Consider the following 26,675-nt stretch of genomic DNA (forward strand, 5'->3'; position numbering starts at 1 on the left):
TTTTTTGGGTGATTTTGGACGACATACTATACTATGACTTTTTTGGGTGATTTTGGACGACATACTATACTTTGACTTTTTTGGGTGATTTTGGACGACATACTATACTATAACTTTTTTGGGTGATTTTGGACGACATACTATACTGTGACTTTTTTGAGTGATTTTGGAAGACATACTTTACTATGACTTTTTTGAGTGATTTTGGACGACATACTATACTATGACTTTTTGAGTGATTTTGGACGACATACTATACTATGACTTTTTTGGGTGATTTTGGACCACATACTATACTTTGACTTTTTTGGGTGATTTTGGACGACATACTTTACTATGACTTTTTTGGGTGATTTTGGACGACATACTATACTTTGACTTTTTTGGGTGATTTTGGACGACATACTATACTATAACTTTTTTGGGTGATTTTGGACGACATACTATACTATGACTTTTTTTTCCCTGTGTGTATGTGTCTGCATGTGAGTGTGAGAAGGGTTGCAGGTGTGCATGTTTTGAGTGATTGACCTGTGTGAGTGAGTCTAGGTGGATCCTGGGAGCTGATTGGTCCTGCCCGGAAGGAATCTGAATAAGAGGCCTGAACAGCCCAGCTGCAGTGGACTCCCTCAAACCACTCACAGCCAGACGGCCAGTAGATGTGTTGTGTGTGATATTAATAAACCTGTAAAATGGTTTGTTTGACTTGTTGCTGGTGGTTTCTTGGGAGTTGAGAAGGGGGAGTCTCATTATTCATGTTGTGATCAGGTTTTCCCCTAGGCCTGGTCGTAACAATTAGGGGCTTGTCTGGGATCAGACACCTGGATAGGTTGACCGGAGTTGGTCCAGGTTTGAACAGCCATGAGGTGAATTTAGTGTGTATGGTTAGTGGCTTTTTATTTGACTGATACTATACTATGACTGTTTTGAGTGATTTTGGACGACATACTATACTGTGACTTTTTTTGAATGATTTTGGACGACATACTATACTATGACTTTTTTGAGTGATTTTGGACGACATACTATACTGTGACTTTTTTGGGAGATTTTGGACGACATACTATACTGTGACTTTTTTGGGAGATTTTGGACAACATACTATACTATGACTTTTTTGGGTCATTTTGGACGACATACTATACTGTGACTTTTTTGAGTGATTTTGGACGACATACTATAATATGACTTTTTTGAGTGATTTTGGACAAGATACTATACTATGACTTATTTTTGGTGTTTTTGGACGACATACTATACTATGACTTTTTTTGGACGACATACTATACTATGACTTTTTTTGAGTGATTTTGGACGACATACTATACTATGACTTTTTTGAGTGATTTTGGACGACATACTATACTATGACTTTTTTGAGTGATTTTGGACGACATACTATACTATGACTTATTTTTGAGTGATTTTGGACGACATACTATACTATGACTTATTCTTGGTGATTTTGGACGACATACTATAATATTACTTTTTTGAGTGATTTTGGACGAGATACTATACTATGACTTATTTATTTATTATGTAACCTAGCTAAATACTGAATTTTGTTTGAAAAATCTTGTTTCCACAACAGTGTCAATACCTCATTCAATCATGCTTCTAAAACACCTGGACTGTCCCTTTAACTGCAGCCATTTGTAGGTCATTGCACATGATGAGACAAAGTAGTAGCCAGTTTAAAATGTGGTCATTGCAGTAAATGAGTGAAGAAGCATGAGAAAAATATGTAAAAACCTTTTTATTTTTATCAGTCCATATCAACACAGACACTTTTATATCGTACCTGAAGTCCGACAAACCTTGACTTTTTAAGTGATTTTGGATAACATACTATAAAGCATGACTTTCTAAAGTGATTTTGGATAACATTCTATACTATGACTTTCTAAAGTGATTTTGGACAACATACTATACTATGACTTTCTAAAGTGATTTTGGACAACATACTATGCTATGACTTTCTAAAGTGATTTTGGACAACATACTATGCTATGACTTTCTAAAGTGATTTTGGACCACATACTATACTATGACTTTCTAAAGTGATTTTGGACAACATACTATACTATGACTTTCTAAAGGGATTTTGGACAACATACTATACTATACTATGACTTTCTAAAGTGATTTTGGACGACATACTATAGTATGACTCTTTTAAGCGATTTCGGACGAGATAATATAATATGACTTTTTTTCAGTGATTTTGGACCACATACTATATACTAAGACATTTTTAACAGTTTGTATTCGGACATTTTTGGATGACATACAAAAGTAAGAAAAAGTTTGACAGTTTAGGTTTCGACATTTTTGTTGACATACCATACTAAGACATTTTTGACAGTTGTTGACATAATATACTAGGACATTTATGACAGTATGAAGACATTTTTGACAAATACTAAATTCGCTTTTGAAAACAGTGAATTGTGACAGTTTCGTTAACAACACACACATGCATGTTCAGACGATGATCGTTACATGTGGACTCGTGACGTCACATTAGCAGCAGCAGTAGATGTAATCTGAGCACCTGTGATCGGATCAGTCGGGTCGGATGTTAACAGCAGATGTTAACAGCAGGTGTGAACAGAGCGTCAACAGACAATCTAAGAAATGTGTGGATCAGTAAGGCTGCAGTTACCATATGTTTGTCGCCGCTGTTCCTCGTCCTCTTCCTGCTTCTGACTGAAGGCTCCGACCATCCATGGCTCCGACTGGTAAACACAAAGTGGAACCTTACAAATAGGTCGACACAAGAGGGGGAGGAGCGGAATGTACCAAGTCACGGAAAGTATACCGTCGCCTTCAAATCAGTGTAGCTTTGTGCAGGAGCAGCTCCACCTGTAATTATTCCATGTGCATGTCCATATTGACCAAATAAAAAAATGGCAGCTGAATTTGTAATCAGTTAAAAACGTTAAAAACAGAGGGAAACCCACCACCGTAGGAAATGCTGCCATCTGCTGGACGTTCTTTCCCCCTTCATCTTTTAAAGGTCCTTATCTTCAAAGTCTCAGCATAGATAATTAAGTCAGTGTTGAAATTACATATGTTATATGTTATGTTGTGTGTAAATTGCCACAGCTGTTTGCTGTCATGTTACAATTCACTGATATTTTGTTTTTGCATTTCACAGTTGGACACAAAATAATCCATTTGTAGCACCCTTTGTTTCCAATTTCCTCTTCATTCCTCTTAAAATGTTATGTTGTCTTAAAAGTCACTCACAGTGGTAGCATGGTATTTATTTAAAATAGCTGTTATGGTCTCGATTGAGTTTTTTGTTCTCCTTGGGCAGTGACATGTTTCCACCAAGTTTCTTTAAATTTGGTGCAATTTAGTTTCTGCTCCATCCTATTGGGTTTCACCTTTGGGGGCGCTACCGTGCCTTTTAGCCCCAGTTTTACATATCACCCTTATTTTATGAAACATTTTGCCAGTTCTGATTTGCGTGCCAAATTTGTTGTCTAAATTTCACAGTTTGTGAATTAAATCCAAATTTACCAGTGTAACTGTTGAAGGTTTATATATTCAGACACACTGAGAACAAAGCAATATCAAAGATTATCAATATTGTTTTGTGAATGCAAAACATGAATGAACAGAGGTGGAAAGTAATGAATCACATTTACTTGTGTTACAGTAATTGAGTAGGTTTTTTGTGTATTGCAGCAGATCAGCTACTTGGGTATTTTAAAGGGCTTTCTGACAGCATAGTAAACCACTTAAAAATATAGCTTTTACAGTACCTTTCTCTACTATCTCCATTCATATCAGGTTCAATTCAAATGGTGTTCCATTTCTCCTTTGTCACTCTTCAAACAGGCAGCATTGTCTAGTTTAACACACACAGTCTCTGTATAAGTACATACGCCATCAAAAAACCTGTTTGATCCTGGGCTAAATGGGTTTCTCAACAGAGGGAATCAGAATTCACTCCCACGTCTTTTAACTTGGCAGTGTTTTTTATTGGTTTTGGCTCTGGTTATCAGTGGCAATTAAGACCCAGTAATTTAACTCATCAATCGGATCATAAACGACTTATGGCTATGGTGCTGTTGATGCCATGTTTTGTTTCTCGTACGACTGTGACATCACAATGCATGCACAGATGGCACAGGGGTGCTAATTTTTGTCTGAACCATTTAACAGATTATTATGTGTCATTATCTGTGTACAGGGAATTAGACATGCTCTGTTAAAGAGAATCAAAATGTGTCTAAGGTCACAAATGTCACTCACTCAGGGAGCTTCATTAGCGCCACTTCACCCGTCCTCGTCATTCACTACTAAATTTTTGGATGCGTGAATGTATTTATTTTTTTAAATTCATGCCATTTTTTCACTGAAAACATTCTTAAGTAAAAGTAAGATTACATATTTTAAAAATTATTTTAAAAGTACACAAAAAACGTAAGTACAAGTAAATGTAATTCATTACTTTCCACCTGTCTGTGTATATATATATATATATATATATATATGTGTGTGTGTATATTCCTTTCTACATCAGCATTATCACCAGTAATGTGCTGTTTAAAACCCATGTGGATTTTATCAGGATTAAAGCTGCAGTGCATACTTTTTGATGATTTTTGTTGATGTTATTATTTCCTCCTTCATCTGAAAATCTGCTCTGTCATGAAAAATCAGACTTGACTGAGGGAGGGGGATTGTGTGTATACACCAACAGTGCAAGGGCACGTGGGGGACAATGAGTGCTTATCCAGTCTGGACAGGTTGTCTTGAGTAGTATAATTCATTTCGGAAAACTTTTTCGTGGTCACTTCTCTTTGTGTTGTCAGTCATACGCCAATCTGTATGCATCCATCTCTGGTCTGTTTTGACATCAGCAAATAATTTCCCATGTGTACTGCAAAAATGTCACCAGACGAAAACAAGATCTGAGAAGACTGGAATGGAGGTGAAAGGCATAACATTCACACAAATCACATCAACTATCATCATGTTCGTGGATCACAAGTTTGGCGGCTGCAACATGAGGAGGAGTTTCCCCGGGTTAGACACTTACAGGTCAGGGAGCGTATTGTCATATTTCCCATTTCTTTAATGCTCGGTTTCCCGCTGTCCCACCCAGCAGGTTTTGTTGGAAGATACCACCATTCACTGAACTTCGTCGTTATCATGTGACAAACGAGTTGAACAAGTCCTGCATGAGCAAACCTTCCTTGTTCACCTCGGGGTGTTGACACAGTAGCTACAAGTGCATGGGTAACGGGACAACATCGAGACCTCAGGTACAGTGCGTGTTTTACTTTCAATTAAATGCAAACAGTGCCAGGCTTAGTTCTATATCTGCGTGGACAGAACTAAAAAAAATTATTGTTCTGATCTTGAGTTATACGAAGAAAACAAGCCTGGCTTTAATTTGGTCGGCTCAAACCTAAATCATACTTTATTTTGCTGAAATGTTTCGAGGCATCTTTCAAAAAAGAAATGAAAGCGTTGATGACTGTGAGCTATGGAAGGAAAGCTACTAACCTCTATAAAATGTGTATCCATCTTCGGGAACAGTATGTTAGCAGTGTTGTGCCTCTTGCTCCTGCAAACTCAAGTCCATGGATTTGGGATTTTACCAGGAAAGTCCCTGAGTCACCTGGAAATTACAGAAAGTGCGATTTTAAATACCACAGTACACGTTTGCCGCGCTTTGGCCAGAGCCGAGGGAACAGACTTCACTTTTCCTGTAAGAAATGATTTCACACCAGAAAGACAAGAAATAAGCACATCTATTTAAACAATGTTAGTAATGTTTAACTCTCTGTGTGTGTGCGTGTGTAGCCACAGCCTTTCACAGCAAAATCTGTTGCCGTTGCATGCAATGCACCTAAATCATCCAAAACCTTCCGTCAAGCCATCATAGCCGTCATATTCCACAATGTCAGGGTGGACATTCGTCATGCCCTCAATGGAAGCTTCCACTTTGACGAGGAAATGTTTGTACAAGGAAAACAAATCGTCACGCAGGGGATACAGTCTATAAAAGCAAGCAACAAGCAAGAGAACTTTGAAGCAGCAAGGGAGAAACTCGGAGAGACTTTGCATCCTTTACAGGTATTAATAATAACTTTTTTTTATAGGAAAAAAAAAAGCTTCCGTCACAGCATTTCAGCTGATTTTGATTCACTCCTTTTTTTATTTTTCAACTCACAGGATTTCTACAGTCACAGCAACTGGGTGGAACTGGGGAAAAACGGCCCTAATGCCAATCTGATCAGATCAGGTGTCAGCATTGGTATCATAGCAGGTACAACGCTGGTAAATAACATGGAATGCTGTGAACTGGGTGTGGCTGGTATGAGCGTGTCTTTCTATCACGAAACTTCTCTGCAGATGAAAGTAGGGCGACGTGTCGCAACTGTGATGGAGACGACTGCACGAACAACATTTTGGAGGACATCATAAGTGAGGGGATACTGACCTCGGGGTACTTTGGTATTGTACCTTTGGTCTCAACCAAACCGAAAGGTAAAATAATGTTACAGTGTCACAACAATGTGTGTGCGCATGCATACCTGCACATGCCTTTGTTTGTTTGCGAGGACATATCTTGGCTTATCTTCAAGGTGAGGACATTTTGCATCGTCCTCATAACTGCATAGGGCTGTGCGGGTGTTAAAATTTAGTTTCAGGGTTAGAATAAGGTTTATGTTAGGGTTAAGGTACAGGTTGGGGTTAGGCATTTAGTTGAAATGGTTAAGTGTTAGGGTAAGTATCTTTGCAACTGTATAAATCTGTGTGTACCTGTACTTGTTTCCTCTTTGGGAAAGTTTCCTGGTAGAAACATAGACTTTATCTGGACCAGTATTTCTCATGGGGACAGAAGCCTGGTTGTTAAAGTCAGGACAAAGATGTGACTTGTGGTTATATAGATTTAAAAAAAACAACAAAAAAACAAAAACAAATTCAAAGCGCTTTACACTACAATTTTGCCATTCACGCCCATATTTGCACATCTATTACACACATTGACAAATATGTTTATTTAGGCTACATATAGTGTAGATATGTGTGTATAAAGTAAGCGTGTGTACCTGTGTAAATACTTAAAAGTACAGTATAATGTATATTTAATTAACTAATAGATTAAATCAATAGAACAATCCTATGGCAAGCCGGATATTATTTCAATAACCGGATACGTGTCGTTCTCTCATTGCTTTCGCTGAACAGGAAAATGCAGCCACGGAGGAGCAGTGGATCAAACCAGTACCATTGAGCCTAAAGGCGGAATCAACAAAGACACGTTTGATGCCAGTCATGGACATCTCCACACGAAAGCAGCAAACATCGCCCAAGCTGCCACCAGTCAGCTACTGGAGGAAATCCAAGGGGCTGCCGGTGACAGACCCTTCCTCGAGTAAGAAACCCTCGGTTTTATCACTGTTGAGTTTCAGGAAGTTTGGTTTCTTAGTTTCTTCGGAGGAGAAAGATGATGAACAGGATGGGCAAAACATTATTTAATTAACTCATACACAAGAGTTTTGTTTAATCTCTCCGTTCTGTCCATCTCTCTTTGTCCCTCAGGATGATGGGAATCTCCAAAGGATCCAGTAAAGCCCTCTGTTTTGTGATCGACACGACAAAGAGTATGAGTGATGACATCGAAGCAGTGAGGGGAGTAACGTCCACGATCATAAACAGTGAAGTGGGAACAGACAATGAGCCGTCCATGTACATTCTAGTTCCATTCAACGACCCAGGTAGGATCTTTGCGCTTTTCTTATGTAAACATTTTCCATTTTTGCAGATAAAGAATAAACCGTTTTTCTTTGTCTGACAGAATTCGGGCCTCTGATAAAGACAACAGACCCCCAAGTCTTCAAGAAAGTTATTAACTCCCTCTCAGTGACAGGTGGAGGAGATGAGGCGGAAATGAGTCTCTCTGGGCTTCAGGTACTGTCATGTCTTTGACGCGATTGAACTACTTCAATACATTTACTGCGTGACGTGTACACAGTTTTAACTTTGACAAAAATCTGTCTTATGTCTCATACAGCTGGCTTTAAGTAATACTCCTGCCAATTCTGAGATCTTCCTCTTCACTGATGCACCTCCTAAAGACAAAAACCTGAAAAGCGCAGTGATTGCACTCATAGAACGAACTCAGAGTGTGGTGAGTGTCCACTATCACCCACCTATGTCTGTCTAGACCTGACAGAAAAAAGAAAAAAGCTGCAACGACACAATGGAACACGATGAAATAATATGGGTGGATATTTAGGTCAAACCTTTTTTCTTATTTGAACATTTTTTTGGTTCATCCTTATCACCATTCACGTTCTCCAGGTAAACTTCATGATAACGGACACAAACACGACCAACCGCCACAGACGAGTATTAGGGGCAGCAGATGCTCAGGTGTACAGAGACCTGGCTCAGGCGTCGGGAGGCCTCGCTATCGAAGTCACAAAGAGTGAGCTTCCTGAAGCCACCAGCATCATAATAGAATCTTCCAGCGCCTCTCTGGTAATAAACAGCACAAGGACCTCACTGTTTATTTAGCCTTTGTCCATTCAAACATCTCAGCTGTGTCTGATGTGTTTGATTATGTGATTTTCTAGGTGACTCTGCTTCAAGCAGCCAGGGACCCGGGAAAAACAGATCAATTCCCCTTTTTCGTCGACGACACTGTTTCAAACGTGAGAGTCTACATCACCGGGCAATCTGTCACTTTCACTCTCGTAAGCCCCACAGGTAACGCAGCTCCTCGAAATTAAATATTTGCTCTTCATGACTTCATGACAGTGTCACTTTTACAACATTTGCTGACCAAAATCTGTGTACACACAACTGTATTTTCCTTTTTTGTTTGAAGGTGCATCGCAGCAAAGCACCGACACATCGGGATCATTGATCAGCCAGACCAAGTCGGTGGGAAACTTCCAGACTCTGTATCTCAAAAAAGTCATCGGACTGTGGGAAGTGAGGATGGCATCGACGAACGCTTACACTCTGAAGGTCACGGGTGAGAGCTCCAGAAGTGATCGCAAAATTAATACTTTTGTAAATCCATTTCCATCAGTGTTGTTGTTGTTATGTTGTTGGTGGAATTTACAGCAGTTGACATTACTTCCTTCTTCTTCTTCCCTTTTCTTTCATCTTCCTTTATTTCTCTTTTCCTCATCACGTTTCATCCACAGGTCAGAGTGATATTGACTTCCTCTTTGACTTTGTGGAGGTGTCCCAGGGCCCGTTCACGGGATTCGATGCTCTCGACACTCGTCCCAGCGCCGGTAAAAATAAAGAAAAGAATAAAGAACGTTACCGTGTGATTTTAATGATGTGGAAACATCATAGTCAATTAGCTAAAACTGTTTGTAGGAAAAGGAAAAGGTGACGCCCAGGAAGTAGGATGAAAGTAGCAGTTATAGCCACCACACGGTGATACTGTTGGTTCCCAAAATAAATGTTTCTTTCTCACTTGAAATATAACATCAGTAAAGATCTTCCTGGGTCTTGTTCAACAGAGCATGATGTCAATTTTGTAAATGATGTTTCCATTTCAAGAAAAATAGAAGATAATGATGATCGCTGGTATCAGCCTGGACTACATCCATTTTTGTACAGTCTACAGACAGATGTGACGATGTGGTTCGTCTTCACAGGTGTGAAGAGCAGCTTGTTGGTGTCTTTAACGGGAACCGACACGGGGGAAGTGACAGAAGTCAAACTGGTCGACTCGACAGGGTCAGAGGAGATTACAGGAGTCGTGGAGCCTCAGGGGAGCGGGAATTTCTTAGTCACTTTTGAACGTATGCCACTAGTGGAGTTTGTGGTGTGGGTGAAAGGACGTGCAGATTCAACAATAGTCTTCCAAAGGCAGTCACCGACCAACTTCAGAGTCTCCAATGTGACCATCACTGTAAGTCATATCCAACTTTCAAAACAACAAAACAAGTGTCGAAGGGAACTTCTGCACTACAAATAGACACTCTTGTGTTTTTTCCTCTGTGTGCAGGCCGACTCAAGTAACATCTTAGTACCAGGAACACCATTCTCTGTGCCCTTCTCTGTGAGGACCAGCGGAGCGGAAGGCAATTTCACAATCCGTGTCACCAACAACCAACAATTTGACTCAGCGTTTCCGAGCACTTTGTTCCTGGAGAGTGGAAACAGCAGTGACGGCACAGTGAACCTCACGGCTCCTCTTAACACCCCGTCTGGCACGGATGTCACTCTGACCATCGAGGCCGAGGCTCCGGCGGCTGCAGACACCAACTATGTCGTGCTGCGGTTTTCTGTTCTTAACACGGTAATAATGATTAATTTGTAACGAGAAGTAGCAATGTATTGTCAATAATTACAAGAGCAGAGCAAGTACTTTCATAGATGTTAATATAACAAGAGCCACATTTGATAATGATGGCAACTAATTTGTTTATTTATGAACTATTTTGATGGGTGTATCCTTCTCTAGTTCACCTAATTAGAAATAAATTAGAGACCATTTAATCTGGCAGGCTAATTTTTGCCACTGGAATAATTGTTATTATTTAATTAGTGGTTGGATTATAACCTATTCATTGAAGTTTACATTGTAAACGACAGTACATAAAAACAGACATCGGACTTTTGGTTGCAAAAGAAAATTATTTTTATTTAAAATGTGATAGTTCAGCAGTTGTGTGTCTCATTTGTTATTATTAAACTGTTAAACATGTTATCAGGTGGGGGGAGCTGCCAAATTTATGGACTAATAACTGATCTAGATTAGGAAAGCCCTTCATCGTTGGAAACAGACTGACTTCTCCCCCCCCTTCATAGGTGACTGATTTCACTCCACCACGATGTGAGCAGCTCAGCCTGGTCTCCAGGTGCTCTGAAGAGTGCAGCCTCTCTCAGTGGACACTCTTCGCTCAAGTGATTGATGGGGACGACGGGGTGGGCGTCGACCGCGTCAGCCTCAAACAAGGTAACGGGACCATGAACGCCACTCTGAACGCCGGCAATGAGAACATAACCATGGTGTCCTACAGCGCTTCGTGCTGTTCACCCGATATGGAGCTGCAGGTCGTGGACCTGGTGGGAAACGTGGGCACGTGTTTCTTCACGATCCGGAAAGGTTCGTCCTCTCCGATCTCTCCGTCCACAAGAGTCACTCAGTCACTTTTTCTAAGTCTAAGCACGGTGATACTTGGACTCTATATCACAACAGAAGGGGGCATTCAATGACCCCTGTCTTACTTCCATCACAGTACATCATTACTATCACCAAAGGGTCTCTCAAGGAAAAAAAATAACAAAAAAGGCCAATTATATAGAACAATTATTTGCCATTTGGTCAATTATTATTTATTATTAATGATTACGCATTTTTTGATGACCTGTTTCATTAGTTTTTATGTTATTTTGTTATTGAACACAGTAGAAAAAGAAAATCTGCTAAATATATGGGCCAAAAACAAACAAAAACATAAATGATTGGTAACTGAATGCTCATGTGTCTTTAAAACTGTCCATTACTTTGACAAAAAAAATAAAGATTTCTATGGGAATTTTTTTTTTAAATCTTATATTTTATGTCATATTTGAATTCAGTTTGGATATAGGGCATGCACAGCTCATTAATGCTGCTTTAAATTTCAGACTCAGTGTCACATGCATGCATATACTATGATACTATAAAAGGTATAATCTCCTTGGAGAAATTAGGCATTATATATCTTTTCTGAAGCAAATGTAAATCCTAAAATTAAAGAAACTATAAAAAGATAAAAGAGAGAATATTGGTTGTATATATAAAGCAGTGTTTTTAAGTCTTGATGGCCACTTTAAGCATTTCCATTCACCCATTTTACACACACACACACACACGCACACACACATTCAACTGCCACGAGCACTTTGACTACAAGACCTGGGAATCGAACCACTGCCCTTATTTATGAAACTAACAGCTCTAAACTCTGCCCCAGGCCTCTGCTCAGCTCACACACACATTGGAATAACAGATGGAAATGACATTTCTTTCCTTAAAAAAAACACAAAAAAACACTTTTTTTTATTGTCGTTATGATGTGTCTAATGCGGAATCCTTTACAGAAAAGAAGAAGAAGAAAAAAAAAGGATTGCGTTTCACATTTTTGCTACAAGTTCAACACAATTTCTCTGGTTGGTTTTCTTTTATCGCTATTTACATTTTGTAAAAATGTCCAAAAAGGGGGCTTATTTAAATCATGTAAAATGTTCTGTATGTGTTCAGTGGTGAGTTTGAAAAATGCAAATCATTAAACACTAAAGAAATTCCAAAATCATTTTTTTTTGATGCTTCATCGACTTCTTACTTCAAACCTTTATCACTACCTGCATGTTTCCCTCTTGTACTTAAATGTTTCCCTCCCACTCCTCTTGCTCTTTTCAAATATGTTGAAATTGTGTAAATATAATCAAATGGGTTTTTTTTTTATTGCCAAGGCATTAAAGGTACATTATGTTGCAACTGGAATGTAGATTATACTGAATTGGTGATAAAAACAATTATACTACAGTAGATAATGGATGTATTTTTTGTCCAAATGTGTTGGGAAGACCATATTCTTTCACGTTGTCCACATTCCTGCTCTCACACAATGGTACCTTTAATGAAACAACACTGTTAGAGAGTGTTTAAGGGAGCGTTTCCCCCGTCACTGCAAGGGAAGTGTGTTTTTAAAGAAAAGTTCTTTAAAGGTGCCTTTGGAGGTGCACGTCAGGCAGTGCCATTTGTGTACTGAGAAAGCTTATTCTCCAAGTCACAGATTCTCTTCTCCTGAGACAAAACTGTGGCCTTCAGATTCTGAATCTCCTCCAATAACCTCTCAAGCAACTCAGGCTGGACAGGAGGGAAAGAGGAGAGGAGAGGAGAGTAGAGGGGAAAAGAAAGAGAAAGGTGGAGGATGAAATAAAGACAGTGACAGGGAAGAGGAAATGAAAAAGAGACAAAAAAGTAGGTCAAGGACAGTGAGCAACTGGAGAAAATAAACCAAAACAAAGAATGGAGGTTTGAAAAAAATAAAGTACAAATAGAAAAGATAATCAGTAAAGGTTCAGCAGGGAGACAGATGATGGTAGAAGTAATTGAGATGATCGTTGTCGTACTATTTTGGATTCAGATTAAGAACAGAAGATGGTAACCATCTTGTTTCTGTGATAATTTGGAATGGTGATCAAATGTGTTTCAACTTTGCAATATAATAATTATTATTTTCATGTAAAGGTATGACATGGGTGTAGCACATTGTAAAGGTTTTACTGTATTAATCACCACACTATTATTATTTTTATGACCAAGTTGGAAACTGGGCCGCACGGCGGTATAGTGGCTAACACTGTCGCCTCACAGCAAGAAGGTCGTGTGTGGGTTTTACTCCGGATTCCTCCCGCAGTCCAAAAACATGCAGAGGTTAATTGGACACTCTAAATGATTATCAACCCTGTTTCAGCTGGGATTGACTCCAGCTCCCCACGACCCTCATGTGGAGACAAAGAATGACTGAAGCTGGAAACAGCATCAGAAATACCAATGGAAATATTACCTCCCTATTACTACATTTTTACTGTACTGTTTCCATGTAAAGTTTCACCCAGACGCAATAATATGTATGTATAACAAATAGGGGTTCACATACTAAGCTTCATGTAAAAGCAGCTAAAAGAACTTACTGGCAGACTGTTGGTCTCCAGCGTGGACATGCTGCGCCGGGTGGTGGGTCTGGAGTCCAGCACATTCTTCTTTGCCGCTTTGAGCTCTCGACTCTTGGGTGGCAAGTAGGCCTCCCTCATGGACATCAGAATTGGATCCTCGTCGCGGCCGTCCAGCCACTCCTCAGCCTCTATGGCGGGCTCAGGCCCCGCGGTGTCTGGGTACAGGTCGTCCTGGAAGAGGTCCGACTGTGCAAGAGAGAAGTGAAAGAGTGAAAAAAGACTCTTTCTAACATGTTCTGTATTGTGATTGTTTTTTGAATAGTGATTCATTATAAATGATGAATAAATAATTGATTTGTTTTGTCTCTTTTATGTCAGCAGATAAAGAAGGAGGAATCATTTTAATCTCCAAGAAGTCAGGATGATGAAACGATCGCTGACGGTATTATAATGTTGTTGTCAGTCAAGGTTATATTTTATATTTTATTATTAAAGATTCATCATAGATGAAATAAACACTACTCTTAGCTGGCTTGTGTAAACGTCAAAATCTATAGTCTGATCATTGTGTCAGTGGGACTTACCTTTCTGGGCACCGTCATTGTGATGGGCTCGCACTTCTTGTCTAGGAGCTTGTATAACCTAAGAGATCAAGTAAAGACAGCGCAGAGAGGAAAAGAACAAGGATGTCAGTTTATACATACATTGTGTGTGTGTGTAAGTGACAATGACTGTGTGAATAATTCATTCATCAGATACTGTATATACACTTGTGGTGTAAAAGTAAAACTGTGAAACTCAAGTGTCTCAGAAAGATCTCAGAATACTGGCACAGCTTGTACATCCCATCAAATAAATATAATCTAATTTCATGAAACAACACTCCACAGCTGCTTTGTTGGCTTACTTGTTGCATAGTCAGTATCTCACCTGGCAATCTCACATTTGGTGACATCCACACCTCTCTTGGGCATGAAGCCCATCCCTCTCTGAGGCTCCTTACTGCTGAACGTGCTCAGGTAGTGGACGTACGGCGGCTCCTCTGTGATCTCAAAGTAACGGATACTGCTGTCCCCCTGCACGCGGCCAGCATATAAAACGAGTCAGAAACACATATTTGCATCTGCACACGTCTCTGTGTGTGTTTACACTTCAATTCCCAGCACCTTTCCACAGAGGTAGACCATGTTTGCGTCTGCGTCGTAATATGGTAACAACACGCCATTACTCGTGTCCAGCTCCAACAGTGCAATCGGGTCCTCAAAGTTTGTCTGTGTGAACAAATAAACCAACATTTTGTTGAGTTTGTGGCATAGACTGAAGTATTTATGTCCCCGGTGTCAGGACGTGACAGTGTATGAGAATAGACTGCTTGTTACCGGGTCCCACAGTCCGAGCTCTCTCTGACTCATTCTGGTGAATCCTGTGGTGAAGATGTTCCCGTCTCTGGTGAAGATGGCTCTCATTGGCCGGATCCCCTCATGTGGCGCCAGACGTTCCTGTTGATTAACACAGAATAAAGATAAAAGATAAAAGCTGAAGTCACGGAAGATAGTTTTGTTTTTTTCTTTTACAAATTGTTGTTTTCAGTGTTTAGTCTAATTTTAAGTCTGAGGCTTAAGGCCTGTACATACTCGAGAAGAACAGAGGAATTTTCTTTTACTTGAGGTGGCAACAACAAAAAAATCAATATCAATGTTTCTGCCATGCAATGCAATGCATTACACAAACAACCATCAGGGGGAGAACAGGACCTATTCAATTAAAACAGCTCCAAATTTCTACCACAACTATTTGTAATTTAGATTTTCTGTTATATGTTCGTAAAATGATTCCATGAGTCGGGGGAAAAATAAGAAAAGGCCTTTTTCCTGGAGACTGTCTCAGGAGAGTGTTTGTATATGAGAGGATATAAGACTTTAAGGGTTTTTATAAAACACAGGTCCGTTTCCTTCTGGTATTATATATTATTTCTTTCCTTCACTCACCGCAACGACCTCCCTCTTGCGGGGGTCACAGATACGGAGCCGTCGGTCTTTACAGGTGGTGCAGAACAAGCTGCCGTTTCGATTCCAGCTGATGCTGTAGATGAGGTCTGGGTGATCGTCCATGGAGATGAGTGGCTCACCTGTTCCCACATTCCAGATGATTACCAGGTTATCACTGCCTACGAGCGGGTGAAAGACAAAACTGTTAAGGACTTGAAGAAAACCCTTCCATACATCAGGAGTATGTTACATGTGTCAATGTGTTGTACCCGCAGTGAGGAGTATGTTGCGTGCGGTGGGGTGCCAGGTGACGATGCCAACACGTTTGGAGTGTCCCTCCAGGACCACGACGGGGTCTGAGAGGGGGCGGATCAGTGCGTGGTCTGGTATCTGCCAAACCTGGAGATTACAGATAAGAGAATGAATCATCAACATTTAAACTTGTGTTGGCTTCATTAAAAGCCATGGGGTTCATTTATCTGAGTCACCTCAGACACGATCCAAACTATTTAAGTAACGCACTAAGAATTTCAAGTATTCAAAGAGTGGTTGGTACTTGACTTTGAACTCTGTAATAAACAGGTTTGACGAAATGTTTGACTGAAGCTGAGGTCTAAGTGATCAGATATTGTATTATTACTTCTCATCCTTGCATTAGAACACAGAGTTTAAAGTATCACGTAACTCAAGTTTTAAAGCTCTCTCGTGTTTTAAATCTGTTTCATTGTGAATATAAAATTTGACTTAAAAATGACATCCCCCACCTCTTCTCTGACAACATAGATTATGTTGTCTATGTACAGTGCCTTGAGATAATGTATGTTGTGATTATTAAATGATGAGATCAAGAAAGTAAAGAGGCATCTGCGGGTTTCCTGACTGCCCTCGAGAAAGGAAAGATAAAACACTTGATCCTCATTTGTTCACACACATCAATAATCACAGGGAATAGTTGTCGTAGTTTAAGATCCACATTAATCCACTCGTAGCGAAGTTGACGACCGACTACACATTATGTGTATTAATGTGTGACTCCAGCAGATTCTCTACTGTCCACAACCCCAACTCATAAATGCTCATTAAAAGACCAAAAGTGGTAATATTTGTGTGTGTGAAATCCTTATGTAAGAGTCATAAGACACGAACAGACATCAACAGCCGTTTTCAGTTGTATGACACAGCAGGTGATCAGATGTCTTCAGATGACACAATGGTCCGTCTCTGTGAGCTGTAGAACATGACATCACAGTTATGGCCTGTGTGTGTGTGTGTGACAGCTGCAACTCTCTGTCCATCCATCCGTCTGTCTGTCTGTGTGGTGGACATAAACAAGGCATTCACTCACTCACCAACACACACACACAAACACAGCAAACCGTAACCATTACCCTGACCTCAATCTAATCACACTTCACATATTAATCTGAACTTACCTGAGGCTCAGACAAGAGGCTCTGCCTAATTTGGACCAGGCTTTTGTCCTCATGAGGACAACATGAGGGTTTATAATAACAGATCAAATCCTGGAGAGGTAACAAAAAAACGTGCAAACACACACTCACTCACACACACACAGAGAACACACGTCAGCAGCTGCTGCCATGGAGAAGCAGGAATTCAATCGTTCAGTCGCACAAAAGATTCCTGTAATGTTGGCGAGAACAAATGTGATCAACTGTGCTGATAGGAGTCGAGGGAACAGACGTGCCCTCCATCACTATCATGGGTTTTATTTTATTTCTCAAATGATTACATTTACTGGGGTTGTGGAAAGGTACCGTGACAAGAGGTCTGTTTCCGACAAGGATGGATCAGCAGAGGTTGTAATGCAGAGGTGTTTTATTTGCCATATGTCTGGCTATAAAGTTGACCCCGTGTGGGTATTTACAGTGAAAGAAAAAGATGTAAATATGTACAAAAAAACTCCCCTTCCAACAGATGGGTCAAAATAAAATAAGGAAAAAAGAAATGAGAATAATTTCTATTCCAGTTATACTGGAGATAGCTGCAAATCAATTTTTAAATGTTGTAAAACAACAGTTTCCAGTGACACTGAAAAAAGACACACTCATGAAGAGAAATTAATAATGAACACAGATAAAATGAAGATGTGTCTGCCTGAATGAGGATGAACAGTCTTCAAAATATAACATATTCTGACATAAATAAATGTGAAAGGTTTCCTGCAATCATCATCATGTGCTCTCCTGTAGTCTTAGCGACTTACAGCGACCCCTGCTGACTGAACTTGGTCATGAGCTTCAGGGGCACACGGATCTCTGCAGTGTATGATTTAATTATTTATTACACCCAGGTTTCTAAATGTACTTTTATGCTGTTTCTCTTTATCATATATAAATGTGTTGAAACTCACTGTCACAATGATGAGATGACGACTGAACATTGATCTAACAGTTGAATACACTCATCAATGACCTTATGAGGTACACATGTTCAACTGCTTGTTAATGCAAATATCGTATAACCAGTCATATGGCAGCAGCTCAATGACATAGTCAAGACAACTTGTTGAAGTTTACATTTGATTCTAGTGACTTTGAATGAGGGGTCGTTGTTGTTAAAGAGCTGGTTTACTGGATGAAACTGCCTTATTGATGCCAGAAGACTGTTTTGACTTGTTACAACCAACATATGCAGAAGACGAGAAGTAGGAGACCACACAAGGTACCTTGGAAATTAAAAAATCTCAACCAGGAGCAGTAATAATAGTAACAATAATAACTTTGATTTCAAATCCCAAGGTCATTGCATTGTTTTTTAACTTAAAAATGTAAATTTTTCATGTAGAAAATCAAGATCAGTGAAGTTACCATATACATAAACATCTTTAAAAGATAAAGCGTATATAAAGAAAACACATATAAACTTAAAGGAACATTTATTCTTAGTGTTAGGGAACCCTGAGCTGATATTCCAACCTCACTGGGTCGCATTGCGATGCCATTTTGGATATTACAGAAGTTTTCATTTATAGTCAAGTGTTAAAGTAGCCGGTGAGTGTACATTGTGGTTATATAAAGTGTTTCCCCCCCACACTCATCGTGCCCACTCACACTGACCAACCTGTGACAGACGAGGAAGCAGGTGGGTGGACAGACAGACAGACAGACAGACAGGTAGATGTCGTGATACTGTCACTGATCACTCTTGTGTTGTTGTTCAATAAACTGTGACTAAGTCTGAGTCACACAACAACAAATTCCTCCACACGCATGCATGAGCACCTTCTCCCTCCTACACACACACACACACACATTTGTGTCTGTCATTACCATGACAGTGCAATCCTCCGAACAGCTGGCCAGAATGTTGTCATCGTGTGGGCACCAGTCGATGTCGAGGACGGGCCCTGAGTGACCCACGACCAGTGGGTAGTTCTTATCCACACGACCTGTCTGCAACACACACACACACACACACACACACACAGCGGGGTGAGTTAGGGACTGTGTGTGTACATAATGACACACTTTTATTGTAACAAGTGAAAGATGGAGAGAGTAAAAGTTCTTTCATTCACATCATATTCATCCAACGTTCACCGGATGTGAAACACCATTTAGTCAGTGTTCTGAGAAGTAATTCAATTGTTCAGAGACAAAAAAAAGACTAATAGATGCTGTTAAAACAACCAGGGATTCACTATATCATTTATCACAGGTGAATGAATGACGAGGACAGGTGAATGGTTTTAACTGAAACTGTAGTAAAAGTGCAAAAATGTTGAAAACGTTTTCACAAATCTTCAGTGCTTTTCTTCACTTATGTAAGTAAGGCCAAATATATACAATTTTTTTAAAACCCACCCCTTTAACATAACATTAAAACTCAATTATTGATATTATTATTATTATTATTATTATTATTATTATTGTTATTAATAATAATAACTTAATCCAGATGATTCCATCTTTGCCTGTTCTTACATGCATATCAACGTGTGTGCTTACTCTCCCCACACACACACACACACACACACACACACACACACTAGAAACACACCCGAAGTGAGGTGTATTTATAGCGGAGCGACGAGGCGTTGAAAGGGGAGTTTTTCTTGTGGCGTGTTGGGGACCCAGAGGGGGGAAGATGGACGGTGATGAGTGTGTCGGCGAGTATTAATAGCAACTTCTTTTCACCATGACTCATAATCATGTCCACTTCCCAGTGTCTCTACAAAACTGTAAATTACTCTGTGTTCTTGCTACTTTGTCACTAATTACACACAATGGAAACACCCATTTAATTTGAAATAATGGAAACATTGCTCATTACTCTCTCTGTAGTCCAGTGTAACAGGATTTGTAAAATGGTTGAAAACATTATACCTTTTTTTATTGATAGTTACAAAAATGATTTCCCTTTTTTCCAAATAGGTAACCCTAGCTTTGTGACCGTGATTGACAGGTGGTGTTCACCACTTCGCTCAAAATGAAAGCTGCTGAGTGGAGGTGTCTGACAGAGCAGCTCAGCTGAAGAGCTGCAGCCTCGGCTGATTACAGCGGCGTCATCAGCTATTTAGAAGAGTTCCTCCTTGAGCTCTGATCTGTAGCCCACTGGACACTGGCTACAAACAAATACAATGTTGACCGCAAACCCCTCCACTGCAGTGTTTTAGATTTATCTTCAGCAGATAAATTGAGATTTTACAGTATAAACCCAATTCCCAGGAAGGTTGACACACTTTCTGAAACTGCAATAACAACTCAAATCTTTAATTGGCTGTTTCTTAAGTACATTTTCTTTTTGCAGATCTTTTTTGTTATAATTGACAGAAACACAGCGAAGATCGGTGTGGGGCTTTTATTTTCTTTGAAGGAAGTGACTTTGACTCCATTAAATTAGTAAAAAAAACAAAACTGTATATTTTTGTATACAAAGAAAACATTTACAGTGATTTCACTGGCAAACCAAATCATATTTTTACTAATATAAATAAAGGCACTGGAAAAAAGTTGAGACAGTTCAATCAGCAGGTTAACTGTTAACAGGTGAGAGTATAAAGAAGTTGGGTATGAATAGAGCATCCACCAAAGAGCGGATGGGTCACGGTTCATCACTTTGTCTTTTCAATGACATCATCTCTCAGAACAAGATTGAAAAGTAGCCTCTCAGCATCTGCACTTCATAAATGTCGTGAAAAGATTTAAGGGGAAAATCTCAGTGTGTAAAGCAGGGGTCTTAAAATGATATCACGCTTCCAAAATGACATCATAATAACAATATTCATGGTGGTATTTCAAACTGCATTTCAAATTAAAAGTGTTTTGATATGAGGGCGCAAGAAACCCAACGCATTTATGATGCAAAATCAATCTTTAAAGAGACATAAATAATCATTTCATGTGATAAATATAACTTTGGTCACCGTTTATGCCAATAGCTAACAAAAACATTTGATATTCCGTCCGTCTTCTTTTTTTCTACCTCTTCATCATCATGTGGAGTCACTTTATATTTATATCTCAAACAGCTCAGATGCGTCAAACCCTGTGTCTCTGTGTGATTATTCAACTCTCCAGCTGCTCTGTGACCTGACGCAGGTCACACCGTCACGTAGATACAAAAGATACACACGTATTTTAGCACTTTCCCTTTGTCTTGCGTTCTAAGCCGTGTCCACATGAAAGAGAGGCCACGACTCTGATAAGAAACCTGAACAATCAGAAGCATAGTAGGGAAGGGAAGGGCATTTCAGTGAGTACACCCACTTATGTCTCTGTGTTGTGTTTGCAAGGAAGAGGCTATGGTTTTAATTATAAACTTGATAAATTAGCAGGCCACGTGTAATTAGCTGCTGTGAATGTGCGTGAACAATTGAGCCCTCAAGGTGGCATGACATTTCCAAACAATTAATAAGTGTAATTAAAATATATAAGGTTGTGTGACCCAGTGGTAAAGGTATCAATTTACAAATTTGTTCACGTTTAATAATGTCAACAAAAACACTTAGCAGGGGGGGGGCGCCGTTCAAACCCTGCCTCAACCGAACCGAGGGCCATTCTGTGTGGAGTCTACGTGTTCTCCACCTTTCCTACTCTAAATTGAGCATAGGCGTGAGAGACAATGGTTGTTGGTCTCTGTTTGTTTGCAGAGTTTCACTCCGTATCAGCTGGGATTGATTCACCCTCATGTGTGAAGGATAACAAGAGTGAGAGGATTTCCTTATGTGATATTAGACTGGAAATATTTCTCACTTCATTTAGTTTAGTGTGTCTGGTGTATATAATCATTGTGATGCACAACGAACATCAACATCATACTCCGTCTGTTTCATCTGCTTGTAAAGAATCAAGAAACCTTTATATTGACTTTTATTTCTAAAAGGGAAATGAACAATAATGTGACAAACACACATTGCTGATATTGTGCGTTAACCCTAACCCAAAGCAGGTACTTTTCTGTTTGCCTCAAAGGCCTCACAGGTTTTATAGTGATATTAACCTCAGGAAAATGGAGTTTTCTCTGAGTTTTATACTGCACACAAACACAGACCATGTCATCGTGGAACTGACAGATGAACATAAGCCACAATAGATACAAAGAAATAGACTGTTTTCCCGTATCGTTCCCTCTTCTTCTTCTTTCAACTTATTCTTGTACTGTTATCGTTTGACCTCACTGACCTTGAAGAGTGGCAGGACCAGGAATGCGCCGCCGCCGCTGGACTCGACGATGACGGCCAGGAACTTTGGGTTGACCGCGCAGAACGAGCTGTCCCACGTCACCTTGGAAACGCGGATGTCATCGTAACCCTGCTCCGCCTTGACCGTCTGGCCAAAGACGTGGCGGAACTTGCTCTGCCGCACGATGCTGCGACTCATGGCTGAGATAAAGAAAGATAAGGAAACAAGCAGCGTAAAGGTTTAGGTTTAGTTCCCAGTGAATAATTATACACTGTAAAATAATAGAACCATGATTTATGGACTTGAAAAAATACTGAAGACAACAACAAATCAACATAACAGTGGAAGACGACAGAGAGAACTGATTAAAGACTATGTAATGACGTTCTTCTCAGGGTTTAATATCTCCCTCTGCAGTTCACCGTCTGTTATTGTTCAACAAACAGTAAATAAATGTGTTGCAGATATCTTTTCTTTTTTTGTCCTGGAACTCATTGGTGGTTTTATTTTGAAAATTGTTGAATTTTATATCAGATCAGGTAGAGTTTTGTGTCTTTTTATTCACTTGCATTCAGTCGGAACCCTTAAAATGTCAATCAAATGTTCGATACAATTCTATGACAGTAATGTAATATTGTGTAATATTTGAATAATATCACTCACTTTTACTACTGTATCGACTCTGATTCCTCTATTTTTTCTTACACTTACTCTTTGAGTGGACCTAATACAAAAAATGTATTTAGCTTTTATTTGAATTTTTTTGTCTGTGATGTGTTTGGAGTCTGGTTTCTTGCTGTCCTCACAGCTCCCAGGCAACAACAGGCTGTAATCCTCCTCAGGACATGTTCTATAACAGTGCACGGTTATTAATAGGCGATTGTCCCACCAGACTACATTATGCTACAGTTGAGAATCAAAGACAAAGAAAGACTTTGACGATATACGCCGTGCGGCCGTTGCATTCTTTCACACTCGTGTGATACAATCCATATGAGAGTGGGGTTTAAAAACGTATCTGGCATCCATTCCCAGGGTGTTTCCTCAAAGCTGAACCTAAACCCTTATGTGTAAAAGTAGGCCTGCGTCAAGCGTCTCTGAGGACATGTGATAAAAATGCTGTGGAGTTTAGTGGATGATCATGAACTTTCCTAAAAAAGAAAGCAAATCAAGTGCAGGAAATGAGGCCAGCATGGGCTGTTATGCTCTTTTTTCTGTGAAGATTTATCAGAATAGGATAATATCATATCCTTAATAGAGTGGAAACTATAGACTGATATTTATATTGATAATAGTAACATTTTTTATTCATTGGCATAAACCATTTCTTGTCTTTTGGCCGATTTCGCTCTAGGAAACTTGATAAATGCTTGATAAAAGTGCACTAAAATGTATATTAGCTATATTACATATATATTATATTATATGTATGTGTATTTAATACTTAGTTTATACATCATTTTGGTTTAAAATACTAAAAGTAGAGTGCACTAAAAGTAAAAGTAGAGTGCAGTGCAGGGGGAACCCAAAATGCAGATTGGAGAGGCAACTTTGTGTGTCATCTGTCACGATTAAAGTGATATGTTTAGTATTTGAATAGGTAACTCCTAAATGGATCACATTTATTTAAATAAAGATGGCAAAATACATGAAGACAACTTACTTTAGTTCAGTGTTTCCCAGTCCTGCATGTTTTCGATGTTTCCCGCTCCCACACACCTGATGCTAATCAGTCAGCTCGTTGTCGCGCTCTTCAAAAGCCTGATAACGAGCTGATCGATTAGAATCAGGTGTGTTGGAGCAGGGATTATAGGAAACACTGCTTTAGTCTGAATGCACTTCATTCATCGAAGTTTTACAAACTTAGATGATTTATTGAAGCTTGTAACCATTTTATTTTTTCAGTGTAGATTATTTCATTTCTGATTTACTGGTTCTGGTCTAGATACAGATGATCTCCATGACATTCCATTAACCTTGAAAATAAAACAAAAAAAGATGTGTGTATTATCTTTTTTTTTAACTATTAAATTCTTGAAAGAAGAATGGAATTCATTAAGATTCCACTCTCTCCAATCTGATTTGCACACTTGATACAGTGTAAGACTTACACTTTTTTTTTTAAAAAAAAGATGTCAATCAACAATGTTTGATCCTTCCAGAAACAAGTAGCAAAAATGTGTGATCATTATTTAAAGGGACACTTCACCCACAAAACAATTACACAGTTTGTTACAGATTTCCAGTGATAAATGTGTTATTTGAGTTATTGACTGTGGATCTGAGAAACAAGTCTAAAAAAAAAATGTAATAAAATTGACAGAAAGTCGATGTCAAAGAAAAGAACATTTTTCTGTAAATTATAACAAAAAGGTTCTGCAAAAAATAAAATGTATTTAAAAAGAACAGGTCTAATTTAATCCAGCTCTGTAATAGAATGTGAATTACAGATTTTAGTTGTTATTGCAGTTTCAGAAAGTGTGTCAGCCTCTCTGGAAATTGGTTTTATACAAATCTCCACTTCCTTCAAAGAAAATAAAAGCCCTACACTGCTCTTTAATGTGTTTCTGTAAAGTTCATGAGTACAAGATCTGAACATTTTAAATACATTTAAAAAAAACAACATTGGGGCATCATAATCATTTTAAGTTCATTCCTCATTTGAACAAGTGGGGGGGAAATGGCTGAAACAGCCTTATTTAAGTATATTTGCGTCGGGGTTGGTGAGATTCACAGACACCTCGTCTGTTGCGCACGGCATGATACGGCTCTGTAGAGTCGGGACAGAACGAAAGAATGACATTGCCACTTTCCTAATATAGACATGACATACTGCACTGTCCCACCCGAGACAGCCGCTCCTCCCACCCGCCCGCCTGCTCCTAAATAGTCCCAGAACGATTCCAGTGTGGCGCGTTACCGTTAATCGTGCGCACACAAGCAGTGCGCACAAAGGGGCACAATAAGAAAAGACTGGACACACAGACGCAGAGAGTGTGTGAGGGATGGAGAGAGAGAGAGAGAGGTGGAGGGAGGAGGGAAGGGTATGCTCGTTTTGTGTAACTGCCCCTTTAAGTGTCCCACAGCTGCCATGAAAAACTCACTCACTCGGTGAGGTGACAGCAAACCCACTCAGGTTTTTTATGGTTTTTCTAAAAGGTGGGGACAACAAACTCTTCAGCAGTGCAGTAAAGACGCTGCCGCTGACGCACCACACACACACACACACACACACACACACACTGCAGCACCCACACATTGGCGCTGCCACGCGTTTACGCCAAAAGATGAAGTCCACAGGACAGCTCACCTCAGGCCGTGGGGAGACTACCCCGCTTCCCTGGTCAACTCTGACAGGTTGTGTGCTGTAGTCCGCTGCTCCTCCTCTTTACGTCCAGCCGATGGCGATTTTATTCCTGTGAAAAAGTCCTTGAGATCTCGGCTTCCCAGAGTTGGTGCGCACTTGCCGAGGAGACGCACTGGACAACTGCGTAACGCTGCTCAGCAGAGAGAGAGAGAGAGAGAAGGGAGGGGAGCAGCGGGGCAGAACAGGGGGTGAGATGGGGGTGGAGGAGTGGGTGAGGCGGGAGTGGATGGGTGCCGTCTATTTTGGAACAGGCTCTGTCAGTGCAGGGACACGTGACGCGCGCCAGTTACAGGGGGTCAACGCGTCCCAGTGGAGCAGCGTCCAGGTGACCCATGATGCCTTCAACTATCCCTCCTTGCCTATTTTTTTTTGTTTAAGCTGCAAAGCCATGACCATAGAGACTATATCCAGGGCCGACCCTATCCAGGGTAGCAGCGCTGCAGCCAAATTGGTTCCACCCCCCGTGAATTTCTCTGTGAGATGAATAAAGTATCTATCTATCTATCTATCTATTCAACACGAATGATTATTTTTGGTGAATTCAAATGACTTTTTAAACTTTAAAAGCTATTCATTTTTGGAGCTTTACACACAAACATCTACATTGTTCAACTTGATGTTACTTGGTAATGTGTACGTAGATGGAGGAAAGGAAAAACCTGAGTCAGTTTCTCTGTGTTTGCGTTCATACTTACGTGCTTATTCTAATTCTGATGTTTTCAGGCCCCGTCAGTGAAAATAGATTTGGCCATTTCATCATCCACACTTTCCTCCCTTCTTTATTGTATAACGTGGTGCACATTACTATACACGTTGTTCTGTGTGTTAAATAATGCAATATCATTCTGATACGTTCATTTCGTAAAGTGAAGCATTCTTGCAGCATAAACAAATGTGTATATTGTAAAGAGAAAGTCGGAGTTTGTTGTTTAACAGACGCAAGAAACTACTACCAGCAGCTCCTCTTTGTGTTTACAGTCTTTCCGAAACCCGTTTGCA

General features: G+C 39.8%; 2 protein-coding genes and 1 long non-coding RNA gene across 3 annotated transcripts; 1 reads left to right on the forward strand and 2 right to left on the reverse strand.

Annotated features, from left to right (window-relative positions):
* Positions 1 to 1,744: 1,744 nt before the first annotated feature.
* LOC131458312 (uncharacterized) lies at positions 1,745 to 5,635 on the reverse strand. The gene is made up of 2 exons (XR_009240077.1): positions 5,530 to 5,635; positions 1,745 to 2,741 (listed from the first exon to the last, which is right to left on the reverse strand). It is a non-coding gene; the product is annotated as an uncharacterized LOC131458312 (long non-coding RNA).
* Positions 4,629 to 12,305, forward strand: LOC131458310 (von Willebrand factor A domain-containing protein 7-like). The gene is made up of 16 exons (XM_058627316.1): positions 4,629 to 5,285; positions 5,563 to 5,734; positions 5,830 to 6,102; positions 6,202 to 6,295; positions 6,382 to 6,516; positions 7,222 to 7,408; positions 7,576 to 7,751; positions 7,832 to 7,944; positions 8,048 to 8,164; positions 8,338 to 8,517; positions 8,613 to 8,745; positions 8,867 to 9,016; positions 9,192 to 9,284; positions 9,657 to 9,913; positions 10,010 to 10,303; positions 10,816 to 12,305. The coding sequence occupies exons 2-16, from the start codon at positions 5,564 to 5,566 to the stop codon at positions 11,221 to 11,223; spliced, it is 2,781 nt and encodes a 926-aa protein (XP_058483299.1). The 5' UTR covers positions 4,629 to 5,285; position 5,563; the 3' UTR covers positions 11,224 to 12,305.
* Positions 12,034 to 25,834, reverse strand: coro6 (coronin 6). Its single transcript, XM_058627317.1, has 11 exons — positions 25,620 to 25,834; positions 22,310 to 22,509; positions 18,956 to 19,078; positions 15,932 to 16,061; positions 15,663 to 15,841; positions 15,054 to 15,173; positions 14,841 to 14,945; positions 14,605 to 14,750; positions 14,259 to 14,316; positions 13,693 to 13,920; positions 12,034 to 12,862 (listed from the first exon to the last, which is right to left on the reverse strand). Exons 2-11 carry the CDS (start codon positions 22,505 to 22,507, stop codon positions 12,740 to 12,742), a joined length of 1,410 nt encoding a protein of 469 aa, XP_058483300.1. The 5' UTR covers positions 22,508 to 22,509; positions 25,620 to 25,834; the 3' UTR covers positions 12,034 to 12,739.
* Between the last annotated feature and the right edge of the window lie 841 nt (positions 25,835 to 26,675).

This window comes from Solea solea, chromosome 4, assembly GCF_958295425.1.
Source record: "Solea solea chromosome 4, fSolSol10.1, whole genome shotgun sequence".
NCBI classification, from domain to species: Eukaryota; Metazoa; Chordata; class Actinopteri; order Pleuronectiformes; family Soleidae; genus Solea; species Solea solea.